Raw genomic sequence first — 15,678 nt, 5'->3', positions numbered from 1 at the left:
GGCTCATGATGAAAATAATATACAAATAATGAATGTTTATGAGTTCAATGGTACGAATATTTTATGAGGTGAATGCTGGACCATACCAAACCCTAACCCTAACCCTTTCATGTTAGCAGTTCTTCATGCATCCAGATGGCTTATGGGCCTTTCACACTGCATACTTTAGGCCAATCCGTCAACGATTTCCAATCCGTCAAGATGCGTTTTTAACGCATCCGGCGCATGACGTCAGATGCGTCGCTTCGGAAGCGGCAAGGGGGCGGAGCTTGCCACATCACACTCTGGCTGTTTCCACAATCTGAAAAACGTTCAGTGATCGCCGCCTTGAATTTGCGTCACCTGAACCACAAAAAAGCTTTAAAAAACAGCAGTAGAACGATTCTCCCATCACCCTGCTGGGAGAAGCTTTTTTTCAGCTACTTTTCGGAGTGACGCCGACCGAGGAGGAGGATGGACGAGGAGGACCGACGATCGAACTGCAACAGCGGACCAAACCGCACGGAGAAGCCGGCCTTCAGGCATCATCACTGGTCAGACCGAGGCAGGCAGCCGGGGTGATGGAGCAAACCCACTCAGTCCAAAATCTTCCACTTTTTGGATATATGCGAAGTCCCAGTTTGCCCAACCGAGTTTAGTTCTGCAGCTTTATCGAGGTGAGACTAATGGAAAAATAAAACGTGACGTTTACTGAACTGCTTTGAAGGTTTAATGATCGGCTAACATTAGCGTAGCCTTTTAGCACAGTTGATCTGAGTGAACACTTTAATTTCTAAATGGTTCAGTCTTTTTATTTTTACAAAATAAAGCTACAGCTTTTTTCAGACACCACAAAGCTCAACTTTAAATAACTTATTTTTTCTGGCGTTTTTTTCCATCGTTTTTCCCGTTTTCTTTTTTATATATATAAACTGTTTAGTGTTTCTTTATATTTAAAGAAATATTTTTATTTGTCCCAATCAGGAACATTTGCTGTGCAGACAACCAAACTTCCATTGATGAGCTGAACACCACGAAGTCCAGTCGAAAGAAAACATATCTGCTTTTCAGCAACATCACCAGAGTTCAAACCTGCAGAAGAGACCTTCATCTGGTCCAGAGAATCCAGCAGAACATCACCTGCTTCTAAATAAAGGCTCTTTGAACAGCAAGTATTTTATTATTTTTTAAAAAGCTGTTTCATTTTATATTTTAACAATAAATGAACGGATCATTAAAAATGTCCATGAAATCAAAGTCCAAAGACATTTGCACAGGTAGAAGCTCCCACTTATTGTGCTCAAATTCATATTTTAGAAATGACTCTGTCCTGATCACAACATTAATGGCAATTACATATTTTGGCGAAATTACAAGTTTAAATGACTATAAAAAAAATTCATCATGATGTTTATGTCACAGAAATCCTACTTTACAATCACGCTGCAGTCATTGTTAAATTATTTCCTGTTGCATTTATAATAAACATTTGTATTTATTTAGTGTCTGTTTTTATGGTTGTAATGAGATATAATCTACCAGACTTAAAAAAAAATGTACAAGTTTCCATGTTATTTTGTCTAAAAATAAATGTCTGAGGTTCCTTATGTTAAACAAGAAATTATCTAATCTGAAATAACAGGTGGTTTTAATTTACAGACGAAAGGCTTCTAAAAAAACATTTATTGATTTATTTAGCTATTTTAATTACAAGTGTTCTAATTTTTTTTTAACAGTAATCAGAAATTCTGAGGTAACAAACAACAACAAAAAAACATTTCCAAGGATTTTTCTTCAGAAAACTGCTCATAAATGAGCAGTCCTGTGACACATATGTTTTGTAGAGATCAGTGGTTTCTGCCACAGGTCTTCCGTGTTTTGGCCCGACACGTTGTTCCTATTGGACAATGCAAAGGTGCGTCACAGCTCAGAGCATCAAAAGTTGGATTGAACTTTGACTGTGTCAGCCTGCCGACAAGCAGCAGTGCGCGCTCCGGTCAGAAGCGTCGGTTTAGCTCGGCTTTTGACGCGACGCATCTGACGCATCTAAAAAGCAACACGTCTCATTGAAAGTAATGCTTTTTAGACCGATTTTTTACGCATTTGACGCATGTGACGTATTCAGTGTGAAAGGCCCATTACAGGGGAGTGGATTTTGTGTGTGTGTATGTGTGTGTATCTTACAAGAATGAGCAGTGTCAGTTAGCTCAAATTATGTCTCAGGAGAGTCGTGTCCCCCTCGCGCGTGCACACACACACACACAACCTGGTCGGCGCTTGTGCGTGCGTGAACAACAAAATAAGACTGTATACGTCCTCAGTGCACCAAAAAAAAAGTAAAATAAAATTTCAGAAATGAGTCCAGCTTTTGTTCTCTCTTCCTGCTAACAACCTCCAGGCAGCACAGTGGATTGGTTTTGTGTATGCGTGCATGCACACGAGGACGTGCACGTGTGTGTGTGTGTGTGTGTGTGTGTGTGTGTGTGTGTGTGTGTGTGCACGAGGCCGTGCGCGTGCACGTGAGAGTGCAATGGTACCAAACGTATGGAACCAAGTTTGCACTCCAAATGGAACCAAGCCGCACTCTGAATGCAAAGCAACACAAATGGGATGAATTAATCATGTCATGTGACATACAAGCACCAATCAAATGACAAGAATCCACTCAGCCGTTATAGAAACCCTTTTAATGATCCCTCAAGACAAAACACGACATTATATTACACTGTCCTCAATACTGATGTTATCAGTATGGCAGCAGCTCTTCCACAGCGCCGCCAGTGGTGACTGTCTAAAGTGTGTTAGAGTATCATCTCTCAGTACGCTATTGTGTTTGCTCGGCACACGTGTGTGTTGGGGGGGGGGGGGGGCTAGGGTGTGAATAAGTTCTGGCCCAATCTGAACTGGCAGTAACGATCTAAAGAGTCACATCCAAAGCTTTGGAATTGTCAGGAATCTCCCGCACAGAATCATCCACCGTCTTCACTGACCTGCAGCAGCCGGAGAAGGAAGAAGAAATCATTTTCCAGAATCTTGGATGATCCCTCCCAAAAATGGTCAAATCAAAATTGACTTTAATAGGTAGTCTAAATTTTCAGGGTCCTCAACTTGACCGCGAGTAAAGCCGAATCGTGACTTGCGCATGCGCGCATTAACGGGGCTCACCTGTATAGAACGTTTCAGTAATTTATTGATAATTTTTACCAGTGACTGCTTAGCGTGTTGCCAGCGTTCACAATTAGTGCCCAGCAATAGTCTAATTTATGCAGCACATCACCAACAGTCACATGGCGTAGCATATAAAATGGCTGCCACTTGATGATTGAAATCATAACCACACTAGACATTGCAGTATCAACATCTCCATCATTCCAAAGAAAGCTTTGAAGAACACTGGCAAGAACGTTTCTGGTTGTGTCCTTGAGCATGTACTTGGATGCAAGGGGGATCCATCATCACCCTCACCCACACCCTCACCCTCTGATGGAGAGGATGCAGGTTCCAACATCAGCGGCATCCGTGGCCGCCACCTCCTCTCAACCCTTGCCAAGAAGTACACAAATTTACAGAGTCGCTGGAAGTTAGAAACACATTCAGTAAGTTCTGTGGTCATCCAGAACACTTCAAATATGTCTGTATACGTCAATATGCTTTGGAGATAAGTTCGATATAAGTTACACATAAGTTCAAAGCATCTTACTCATAGGTTAGAAATATGTTTTGGGTACACTAGACATTTTCTCAACTTATGAGTAACTTATGAGTGACTTATGAGTAACTTACAAGTAACGTGTGAGAAGGTGTGTCAACAATCACATAACTTACCTACAATTCATTTTGTGCATGCATGAAATGTTTGAAGGACCACACTATACTACAACGTATGCCAGCGTGCTTCAGCGTGCTCTTACCTTGTACAAAACTTATCCATACGTTTTCCCCATAATAAATACCCATAACTTATTCACCAAATTTTTCATACATTGGCATATGTTGGCTAAATCCTCCAGGTGACGGGGCCACTGAGGTGAAGAAGAGGACTGATTAAGGCAGCTGCTTAGCTCCGTGTTAGTCTGTGGCTGCGCTGCAGCTCCACAACAAATCGAATGCTGATGAGCAGCTCAGTCTTGTTTTTCAAAGTCATGGCTAAAATATTTGGATCAATTTCAGATTCAAATTTTTTGCCAAGTGAGTTCTCACGTGCAAGCAATTTCATCTGGTGTCATTGGTGCATAAACAACAATAATGAATGAATGAATGAATGATTTATTGCCATTACAACAAGTGCAATAAAGCAGCCGGTCTGCTCTGTGTCAGTCTGATCCCGTCAGATCACAGAAGCTAAGCAGTGCAGGACCTGGTTGGTACTTGGATGGGAGACCTCTTTGGAAGACCAGCGGCTGCGTGTGTTTCTCCAGGTAAAACCGGAGTTGCGTCAGGAAGGGCATCTGGCATAAAACCTCTGCCAGCAACCAATGCGGATCTGGTTGTATCCGCTGTGGCGACCCAAAACACAAAACAGGAGCAGCGAATGGACAACAACAACAACAAGTGCAACGAAATTATCACACCCAATTACCTCAGACAAAATACAATTAATCCACAATTATTGCTGGTTGAGCGTAATAATGGCACACATCAGAATTAAAACATCCGCACATATAGGTTTGATTGTTTATGTGTGCTAAACTTGAAACAGTCCGTCGTCTGAATTGAGCAAAGTGCATGTAGGCCGCAGCAGAAATACAACGCAGCCAAGCTTGGGGGCTAGTGGGTGCTGCTGCAGCTACAAGTGCTCTGTGGCCTCCCAGAAGGGGAAGGAGGAGTGGCAAGTGTGGAGGCCGTGGTGGGGGGTGGGGACAGAAACACCAGGGGGGAAGGTGGTTCATATCAGTCTCTGTCCATGTATGCGTAGAGTCTGTGGGGGAGGGCAGATGTGAAGGGGAGCCATGTGCGTCACCGGGGCTGTTGAAATCTTCTGGAGGAAAAACAAGCGGGGCATTTTGACCTTCGGTAGCTAATAAGGCTGCCATGTTTGGGTTAGGCAGAGAAGCACAGAGCCAAATGTGGCTTCTCTTAACTGTCCACATCCAATTGTGTAAATGAATATTCAGTGGTCTCCAACATCAGTGCCTTTGCAGGGCAGACAGCTGCTCCAAGAGTAATTCCAACCTGCGTTTCAGTTCAAGAGTCACCGCAGTCTGAGACTGTACAGCCTTGCCAACCTTGATAATCATGACGGACATACATGGGGTTGTGGTTTTGGTGGCAGCCATCTTGCCAATTTTCCGGTCGATCAGGGCAGCGCAAAATCCTAACAGCAGCAGCAGCAATAATAAAAAGAAAGGGAAAAAATATTTCTGTAAGAAGTAAAGGAGACAAATAGGAAAAAGTATGTTCACTGTCAAATAAATATAACATAGTGGAATGGGGCTGTGCAAAGGCACAAAGATGTACAGCACGTTTCAGTCTGTACTTTGGGAGTGGGGGGGGTGGTCAGGGTAAATGGGGTCTCTGGCATTTTTTATAAGTCCAGCTGTGGACAGAAAGCAGCTGTTTTTGTGCTTGAGGTTTTAGTCCTGATGGACCTCAGCTGTCTGCCAGAGGGGAGGGTGACAAAAAGTTTGTGTCTTGGGTGAGAAGGATCGGCCACTATCATCCCTGTCCACCTCATGGCCCTGGAGGTGTACCGGTCCTCTAGGGATGGCAGACTGCAGTCGATCACCTTCTCTGTTGCGTGGATTATACGCTGCAGTCTGCTCCTGTCCTTAGCAGTGGCAGCAGCGTACCAGACGGTAATGGAGGAGGAGACGATGGACTCAGTGATGGCAGTGTAGAAGTTCACCATCGTTGATTTTGGCAGGTTGGACTTCCTCATCTGCCGCAGAAAGTACATCCTCTGTTGTGCTCTGTTGATGGTTTCAGTGTAATTATTGGTGTATACGTGCCAGTTACTCGTGGCAGTGAATCATGAAAATATATCTTCCATTAGACATCTGATTGTCCATGTCTAGGGCACAAAAACAAACACGTATAACAGATGCTAAAACTAGCATTGTGGAACACTGTAAGCAATCGGGAACGTTTGGATCATGTTGAAAAAAATTGTGATATCCAGATACATCGTGGTCCAAATTAAAAATGTGACACTTGAGACTTAAGTCTCTTTTGTCCCATGTGAAAACAATCCAGAACTTGTCCGCAGGTGGAAAGGTGGCGGCATTCTTCTTTCAGGTTTGACCTGAGGTCACCCGCCACTCGTGGGCCTGTGTGATTGTTTTATGATGCGTGTCCAGAGTCCACATTGACTTTATCAAGTTTGAGGCTTCTGACACTTTAATGTTTTTATTGGACCCTGGCGTCAGCTGCCTGGTGGCTCATAAAGATTACAGTTTCATTTTCACATTATAGTAAACTCTGAACTCATCCAGAACTTTATGACCTCTTTTTCAAAGTGCTGTGAAAAAGTGTTAAAATGGTTAAAAATCCGGTGTTGTGGACTGTGTATCTGTCCTCAGATCCGTTACTGGAGGCAGCATGAGCGGGAAGTGGCAGCAGACCGAGTGCGGACAGCAGGACTGGAAACCACAGCCAGAGTCTCAGGACTTCGACCCAGCACTCGGTACCATGTGGCTGTCCTGGCTTATAACAGCGCCGGAACTGGACCTCCTTCACCACGGACCACTGTCACCACCAGAAAACCACGTATGACTTCAGGGACACACACAGGGTCACAAACACACACAGGGACACAGACACAAACACACACACAGGGACACACACAGGTACACAGAGACACACAGGGAGACAGAGACAGAAACACACACAGAGACACAAACAGACTCACAGGGACACACACAGGTACACAGAGACACAAACACACACACACAGGGACACATAGACACACAGGGAGATAGAGACAGAAACACAGGGAGACAGAGACAGAAACACACACAGGGACACAGAGACACAAACAGACTCACAGGGACACACACAAGTACACAGAGACACAAACACACACGGGGACACAGACACAAACACACACACAGGGACACACACAGGTACACAGAGACACACAGGGAGACAGAGACAGAAACACACAGGGAGACAGAGACAGAAACACACACAGGGACACAGAGACACAAACAGACTCACAGGGACACACACAGGTACACAGAGACACAAACACACACAGGGACACAGACACAAACACACACACACAGGGACACAGAGACACAAACACACACAGAGACACAAACACACACACACACACAGGTACACAGAGACACAAACACACACACACACAGGGACACAGAGACACACAGAGGCACAGACACAAACACACACACACACACACACAGGGACACAGAGACACAAACAGACACACAGGGACACACAGGTACACAGAGACACACAGGGAGACAGAGACACAAACACACACAGGGACACAGACACAAACACACACACAGGGACACACACAGGTACACAGAGACACACAGGGAGACAGAGACAGAAACACACACAGGGACACAGAGACACAAACAGACACACAGGGACACACACAGGGAGACAGAGACAGAAACACACACAGGGACTGTTTTGAAACACAAGGTTCGGTCAGATCGGCACACAGAAATGATCACACAGACTGCATTTTGCTAGAATAAAAAGGCGTATATTTATTCCCCACAAAAGCAGTTACATCAAACACAAGTGGTTGCAGCGCATTTTTCTCTTACCGTGACGCCTTTAAGGTGGAGAGCCAACACCTTCAGCAGAGTGCGCCTGTCAACCGGCTGGGCGTTCGTACGTTAACCCGCAGCAGACTCTGTTGAAGCATGGTTCTACTCCCTTTTTTCTAGTGTGTCCGCGAAGGGAGGGTGAGTGGCCAACTCAACCTCCCTGGCGCACATAATTTCTTTAATCAACAGGCATCTGAAAGTTATTTTCTCTCTCTTACAAAGACATAATAAAAGCAGCTCTTCGCTCCCAGTTCAGAATGATCCCAGCATGCTTCACTCCCAGTCGTTAGTGGCTACAAAAAACAAAGTCGTGCTATCAGTGTAATAATAACAAGTACATCCAGCTCTTCGCTCCCAGTTCAGACTGACCCCAGAGTGCTAAAACAAAATTAAATAACAAATACATTCTCAGGGTTACGTTAAGACAGGTGCAAAACAGCACAGTAACATTTATTATACATTCCACTCTTGGTGTTTTGCACCAGTCAATTTATGTAACCACCAACAGATTCAGGTAAGGCTGGGCTCCAGCCTATTCCAACGATTATGTCCTGCCATAGCATTTCCCACATTTCTTCCAGTGATTCACAAACAAAATTTTGAGTAATATAGTCGTGATTATACCTGTCCCAAACAATATACTCATACAAAACCCGATGTTGTGGGGTCTAATGTAACATTATATTGGTTTACTCCAAAAGGATCATGAATTAACAGTGTCAATTTCATCGCATTCGTTGAAATATTACCCATTCCACCTCTCGCCTTAAACGTATAACATAGATACATGTAAAAGTGTTACAAAAAGTCATCACACATATTGCTATAATTAATAGTATCAAAGGTGGCACTAAGGTACTCCTGGCAGTGACAGACATCCCTGAAAAGATATCCCACCAATGATGCGCTGATGCTTGCTGTACTAATTTTGCCACATGTTTTACCCGGTCACTAGCTATCAATGTAGACACCATGAGACTGGAGATGTTGGACGTATGTGACTCTATTAATTGCTGAATTTCCGTAGATTGTTCCAATGCGCATTTGAAACGCTCCAGGGAAAGACTCCATGGGGAATGCAATACATCCCATTGTACCGAAGTCAGCCGACTTGATACAGAATAATTAGTCAAACGATACGTCCGGTCTCCCCAATGCCATAAGTGCACATTGTTCAGGCAGCCAGTAAACGGAACCGAAGGTACTTGTGAATTGTTTCTCATTGTTGCAACACACAGAGCATGTGGGCCGATCTGCTACAACATTTCTCTTGGTGTTTCCCTAGTCCAGTCACAAAGTACAACCTCTGAGTCGGTTAGACATGGATTGGCATATCCCGTTTGCAGCACACAGGCCATACCTTTATCTGTTTTGTCACACATTTTATTAGTTTTTGGTTCTAACCACTCTCCATCCATATGCAAGAACCAATAGCCATTAGTCGTAATTACCGGTAACACTTGATATTTACAAACAACCTTTGGTTGTGTCACATTGTACTGGGTCCAATACCCAGTACATACTGTTTCATTACATTGTGTATATTCTGGATGTAGCTTTAACCATAAGGTGTTGCTAATGTTCCAAATCCTTCTCCAATCATGATAGTTCCCTGTAGTAACTATTCGCTGAAATCTTTCCCTTTGAGCCTCTGCATGAATGGTTTGTAATGTACATGCTGTCCAATTTCCCATATGCGAAATATTTTTAAATGCATCGTAAGTTTCATTCCATAATTTCAATTGCCATTGAAAACTTTTTGCCATAAATTAGCATTTTGTAATTGCCCCACCAATGTGGTTGGTAACCACTCTCCAACCTGATGGAGCGCTTGAGACGAATATTGTCCAGTATTAGATAGCATTGTTCTAGTTACCTCATTATCAACTGTGTTTGATACTCCCAGGACAGTCCCTGTTCCTCCTAATAGAGTATCATACCATGCCCTTCGACGTCTTCTACATACTGGAATATTTGGAAAGGTAATTTGCCAATATACTTTTGTCTTCACAGTTGCTTGTGCCAAATAGGTGCAGGTATCAATTAAAGGTGCAACCTGGGTTTGTGTTGCCTTAGCCTCTTTTGGTAGTACCCAAATTGGGTATCTCCAACGTGTTCTGTTTATCATAGCAGTACAATTAATTATCCATATTGATGATTCTGCAGTAATATTCCAATGTGTTCCATTTGGTGAGGGGTTACAGTTCTTGGTGGTATCATTCTGCACACACATATGTATTAGAGATGACACTGTCAAGTGACACCCTTTTTCTACCATAAGTACAGTGTATTTCCCTTTAAGACATTGTCTACATTGGTAAATTGGACATTTACTAGTTAGGTTTCCAAATGGACATTTCGTATTGTGGGCACAAGTAAAATTGTCCTGTTGGCTTGTTTTAGTGAGATTTCTCCAGACGAGCTCCACTCGTGGTTGGACTTCTCTCACTTGATGTCCTTCCGTCATTCCCCAGCAACAGGGGACCATGGCACCACCTACAAGGAGGAGTATGACCCAGCAGCCGACACCTCCAATCCCGGGGCTTCCACTGGTTGCCATGGCGACGTACACCTCCTGTGGTCCTCGATCGCCCGATCAGCAACTCCCACCAGGACATTGAGTCTGATCAACAGAAGAAAGACTATTCATAGAATAACAATGATTAGTCCTCTCTTACATAACACTTTGATATAGGCACATTTACCCATTTTTCTTCACCCTGATAGAGTATACTAACAGTTGCATCATTCCCTTGAGCTATAATTTCTGCCGCCTTAGGCAGTCCGTTAGGTTGTTTCACCCAAACTTTGGCACCTGCTTGATCTGAGGAACCAAAACCTTGTGTTCCTCGTGTAGTTATTACTACGGGTTTTGGTATTTCCTGTACCAACCCCATTTCACAGGGTTTAATTATTAATTGAGCAATTTTATCCCCTTTATTCAATATCAGGGGTTGTTCTCCAAATAATCGACAAACCACTCCAATCTCACCTTGATAATCTGCATCTATCACTCCGGCCTGAATAGTCAGCCCTTTAAGTGATAGACCACTGCGTGGCAGGACGTGCCCATATGTGCCCTTCGGACACTGTAGGCCTAGCCCTGTTTTTACCACTTGAATTTGATCAGGTACCAATGTGACAGTAGTCAATGTTCTTAAGTCTAGTCCTGCTGAGCCTGGAGTTGCTCTGACAGGTAGTTCCGCTTGTGGATCAATTTTCCACATTTTGATGCTTTCTGTAGTATGCTCTATCATTTCTCCTGAAATCATTCTTATCAAGGGTGTGGATCCCGACCCTAAAGGTCGATTGTTCAGCTGATCCACAGCAGTAGTCAAGTCCTGTTTCCAATGTCGCATAGTGCGATCTTTTGACAGCTTCCGTAGGGTCTCTTTAAGAAGCCCGTTCATTCGCTCTATTAACCCCGCCGCTTGCGGGTAATAGGGAATATGATAAATCCATTCAACATGATGTTCTTTGGCCCACTCTTTCACTTTATTTCCTGTAAAATGAGTACTGGCAAACCATAATACTGCTGTATTATTTTCAAACACTTAAGTGTGGCCATTTGATTTGCAAATTTACATGGATGCACTACCAAGACCCCAGAAAATGTATCTACAGCAGTGCATGCATGTCTACATCCCTTAGACATGGGCAGTGGTCCAATAAAATCTAACTGCCAAATTTGACCAGGACTTTTTCCACGATTTAACTGCCCATGCAAATGTTGAGGTACACCCTTCCGGTGGTGTTGACATTGTTCACACTCAGTGATTGCTGTTTTCACATCATCCAATTTTAGATCAATACCTCGATCTCTGGCCCATTTTAGGGTACCTTGAACCCCCCAATGTCCTGCTTTGACATGAGCCCATCTAGCCAATCCTGGGCTGGATTGTCTTAATTCAATCATTACTCTTACTAATTGATCTGCAGCTTTATTATATAAAGCTTCTGAGTCTTGTCCATTAGTGTGTGCATCTACATGCATCACAGTAATAGGAATTGTTTTAGCCTTTTCCCAAATGTCTTCCCACAATTCTCTTCCCCAAACTTCTTTAGAATGTATTTTCCAATTAGTGGCATGCCATGTAGGCATCCAGGTAAGTAGTCCTTGGGTCACTGACCATGAGTCTGTATAAATATGGAGGCCCTGTGGTCCTCCCTGCATGACCACCATATGCACGGCCTTCAACTCCGCCCACTGACTGCTTTTTCCTTCTCCTAATTCTTCCAGAGACTGACCTAATTGTGGATTAAAAGCTCCTGCTTTCCATCACCTTTTTCCTGCTTGATATTGACAGGAACCATCAGTGAACCATGCTCGACTTTTCTCATCATCTGACAAATCATCCCACCTTTTTCCTGCTTGAACAGGAGATTCCTCCAATGGTTGAACTTCAAAAGGTTCCTCATCTTCCTCAGGAGCATCAGTTACTTGTTCATGCAGCAATGACACCCCTTTTTCACCTGGTTTTACACGCTCTGACACATACCATTTCCATTTTATCACACTAGCCTCCTGAGCTGTCCCTATTCGGTGAGTGGTAGGATTACTCATCACCCATGAGAGAATAGGTATCTGTGTCCTCATCATTACTTCATGTCCCACCGTTTGTGATTCAGTTTCAATCAACGCCCAATAGCATGCTAAAAGCTGTTTTTCAAAAGGTGTATAACGCATACCTGCGTCCGGGAGTTTTCTCGACCAGAATCCTAAAGGTTTTCGTATCCTGTTTTGTTTTTGCCATAAGCTCCAATTAGCATAATCATTTAGAGCAGACACTTGAAGTTCTACTGGTCCTGATTGCATTTTTCCTAAGGACACAGCTTGTTGTATGGCTTCCTTTGCCATATCAAATGAGCATTGTTGTTCCTCCCCCCATACAAACTCTTCTTTTTTTCTAGTGCATCGATATAAAGGCTGCAAAATCTGTCCTAAATGTGGAATATGATGTCTCCAAAATCCAAATAAACCAATATATCGTTGTGCATCTGTCTTACTGTGAGGTACTGGAAAGTTAGCTATTCTCTCTTTAGCTTCCTGTGTGATTTCCCTCTCTCCTTTATTCCAAACTATTCCTAAGAATTTCACTGTTTGAGCTGGTCCCTGAATCTTTGCTGGATTAATTTCCCAGCCAAATGATTTCATATGAGTCACTAATTTTGGTAGATATTCCACTACTTCTGCTTCTGTATCTCCTTGAAGCATAATGTCATCAATGTAATGTGAGATCATCATTCTCATTGGAACCTGGAACTGTTCCAAATGCTCCGCCACCACTCTATGACAAATAGTGGGACTGTGTAAATATCCTTGTGGCAATCTTGTGAATGTATATTGCCGTCCTTCCCACGTAAATGCAAACTGTTCCATCCTATCCTCTGGGATTGGTATGGTAAAGAATGCATTGGCCAAATCTATAACAGCATACCACGTACCACTATGATGTTGCACTCCTTCAATTATACTCACAGCATCAGGTACAGCTGAAGTCAAAGCCGGTGTATGTTTATTTAGACCTCTAAAGTCTACAGTCATTCTCCATGTACCATCCGATTTACGGACTGGCCACAATGGATTATTCCATTTTGTTGTCACTGGTTTCAAAACTCCTGCCTCCAAGTAGTCTTTTATAGTTGCAGTAATTTCTGCTTGTCCTCCAGGAATACGATATTGTTTCTGATTAATCACACATGTAGCCTCTGGAATGGGAAAAGGTTTCATTTTTACTTTTCCCACCAGAATCATTCTTATGTTTGCTATCCCAAATTGAAATTTAACCTGTTCTAAATGCAAAGTCATTCCAGCTAAAATATCCATGCCAATTATCCATTCATTAATTGGAGTCACTATTACAGTGTACACTTTAATTGGCATATTTCCAATTTTAAGCGGTATCGATATATTTTTTCCATACACCAATTGTCCGCCTAATCCAGTTAAGGGAACTATAGGTCCCTTCATTTTCTCTGGATTTCCATGAATCAATGAGGCCTCCGCTCCTGTGTCCACTAAAGCCGAGGTGACTTGAACTGATTTTTTTTCCAAAATATTTCCAATCACACATGGGGTCTAATATCACTTGTGAACCATTGTTTAAATTCTCGGCGGGCCACAAGAGTTTGACCATCATCCTAATCTTCCTCGCAAGGGTCAAAGCTCCAAGAACGCCTTTCTTTATTTTTCCCCTTCTTTTTGTCTTTCTTTCCTTTCCGGACTGCAGCTATTTGCAGCTGATCATCATCAGAGTCCTCCTCCTCCTCCTCCTGTAGGGGAGGGGCACTAGGTTTCACTCCTTTCTTTTCTCCGTGCACAATTTCTTTCAGCAATGAGGCCAATTCAAACATATCAGGGCGCATCCCTGACACACAAGTCACTTTCAATCCTTTTTGTTTACATTTTTCAGCCAAGAAGGAAGTTGGTACACCGTCTATTTCTTCGGCTTGAATTTCCAATTGCTTCACTTGTTGTTCTAATCTTGTCACCTTTTGTGATTTAGCACATTCTGATGAGCGGACTGTATCTAAAGTTAAAACCCGCTCTTTCCAGGCTTCTGCACAAATCCACATCATTTCATGAATACCTCCCAACGGAGCTTTCTCTTTAACCTCCACCCGTTTTAACATTTCACATAAAACTGGCGGAGTCGCGGTGGGAATCGCTCCAGTCCACGGCCCAGGGCGTCCCCCACGTCGCCGTAGAAGCTGGCCTATTTCCTTAAAAGTGATCCCATCCCACCCCGGGACCACTTCTTCCTGCTGAGATGCCACCTCCGCATCTCTCTTTCCCAATCTAAAGCAAGACATTTCTGTGTGTAGTCTGAGCGTAACCGTATCCTGCCGACAACGCCAAAAATGTTTTGAAACACAAGGTTCGGTCAGATCGGCACACAGAAATGATCACACAGACTGCATTTTGCTAGAATAAAAAGGCGTATATTTATTCCCCACAAAAGCAGTTACATCAAACACAAGTGGTTGCAGCGCATTTTTCTCTTACCGTGACGCCTTTAAGGTGGAGAGCCAACACCTTCAGCAGAGTGCGCCTGTCAACCGGCTGGGCGTTCGTACGTTAACCCGCAGCAGACTCTGTTGAAGCATGGTTCTACTCCCTTTTTTCTAGTGTGTCCGCGAAGGGAGGGTGAGTGGCCAACTCAACCTCCCTGGCGCACATAATTTCTTTAATCAACAGGCATCTGAAAGTTATTTTCTCTCTCTTACAAAGACATAATAAAAGCAGCGCTTCGCTCCCAGTTCAGAATGATCCCAGCATGCTTCACTCCCAGTCGTTAGTGGCTACAAAAAACAAAGTCGTGCTATCAGTGTAATAATAACAAGTACATCCAGCTCTTCGCTCCCAGTTCAGACTGACCCCAGAGTGCTAAAACAAAATTAAATAACAAATACATTCTCAGGGTTACGTTAAGACAGGTGCAAAACAGCACAGTAACATTTATTATACAGGGACACAGAGACACAAATAGACTCACAGGGACACACACAGGTACACAGAGACACAAACACACACAGGGACACAGACACAAACACACACACAGGGACACAGAGACACAAACAGACACACAGGGACACAGAGACACACAGGGAGACAGAGACACAAACACACACAGGGACACAGACACAAACACACACACAGGGACACAGATACACAAACAGACACACAGGGACACACAGAAACACACAGGGAGACAGAGATAGAAACACACACAGGGACACAAAGACACAAACAGACACACAGGGACACACACAGGGAGACAGAGACAGAAACATACACAGGGACACAGGGACACAAACGGACACACACAGGGTTACAGAGACACAAACACACACAGGGACACAGACACAAACACACACACACACATACACAGGGACACAGAGACACAAACACACACACACACACACAGGGACACAGAGACACAAACAGACACACAGG

The 15,678-nt window shown here is 43.5% G+C and overlaps 1 protein-coding gene across 1 annotated transcript in view; it reads left to right on the top strand.

Annotated features, from left to right (window-relative positions):
- Positions 1-15,678, top strand: part of cntn2 (contactin 2) — a 344,973-nt gene that overhangs the window by 247,027 nt on the left and 82,268 nt on the right. Inside the window, 1 exon segment of the mRNA XM_034167507.1 lies at positions 6,498-6,684. Coding sequence (XP_034023398.1) covers positions 6,498-6,684 — 187 coding nt within the window.

The sequence above is a fragment of the Thalassophryne amazonica genome, chromosome 3, assembly GCF_902500255.1.
Source record: "Thalassophryne amazonica chromosome 3, fThaAma1.1, whole genome shotgun sequence".
NCBI lineage: Eukaryota > Metazoa > Chordata > Actinopteri > Batrachoidiformes > Batrachoididae > Thalassophryne > Thalassophryne amazonica.
Note: the sequence above shows the minus strand (reverse complement) of the source record. Positions and strands in the feature narration are given on the sequence as shown.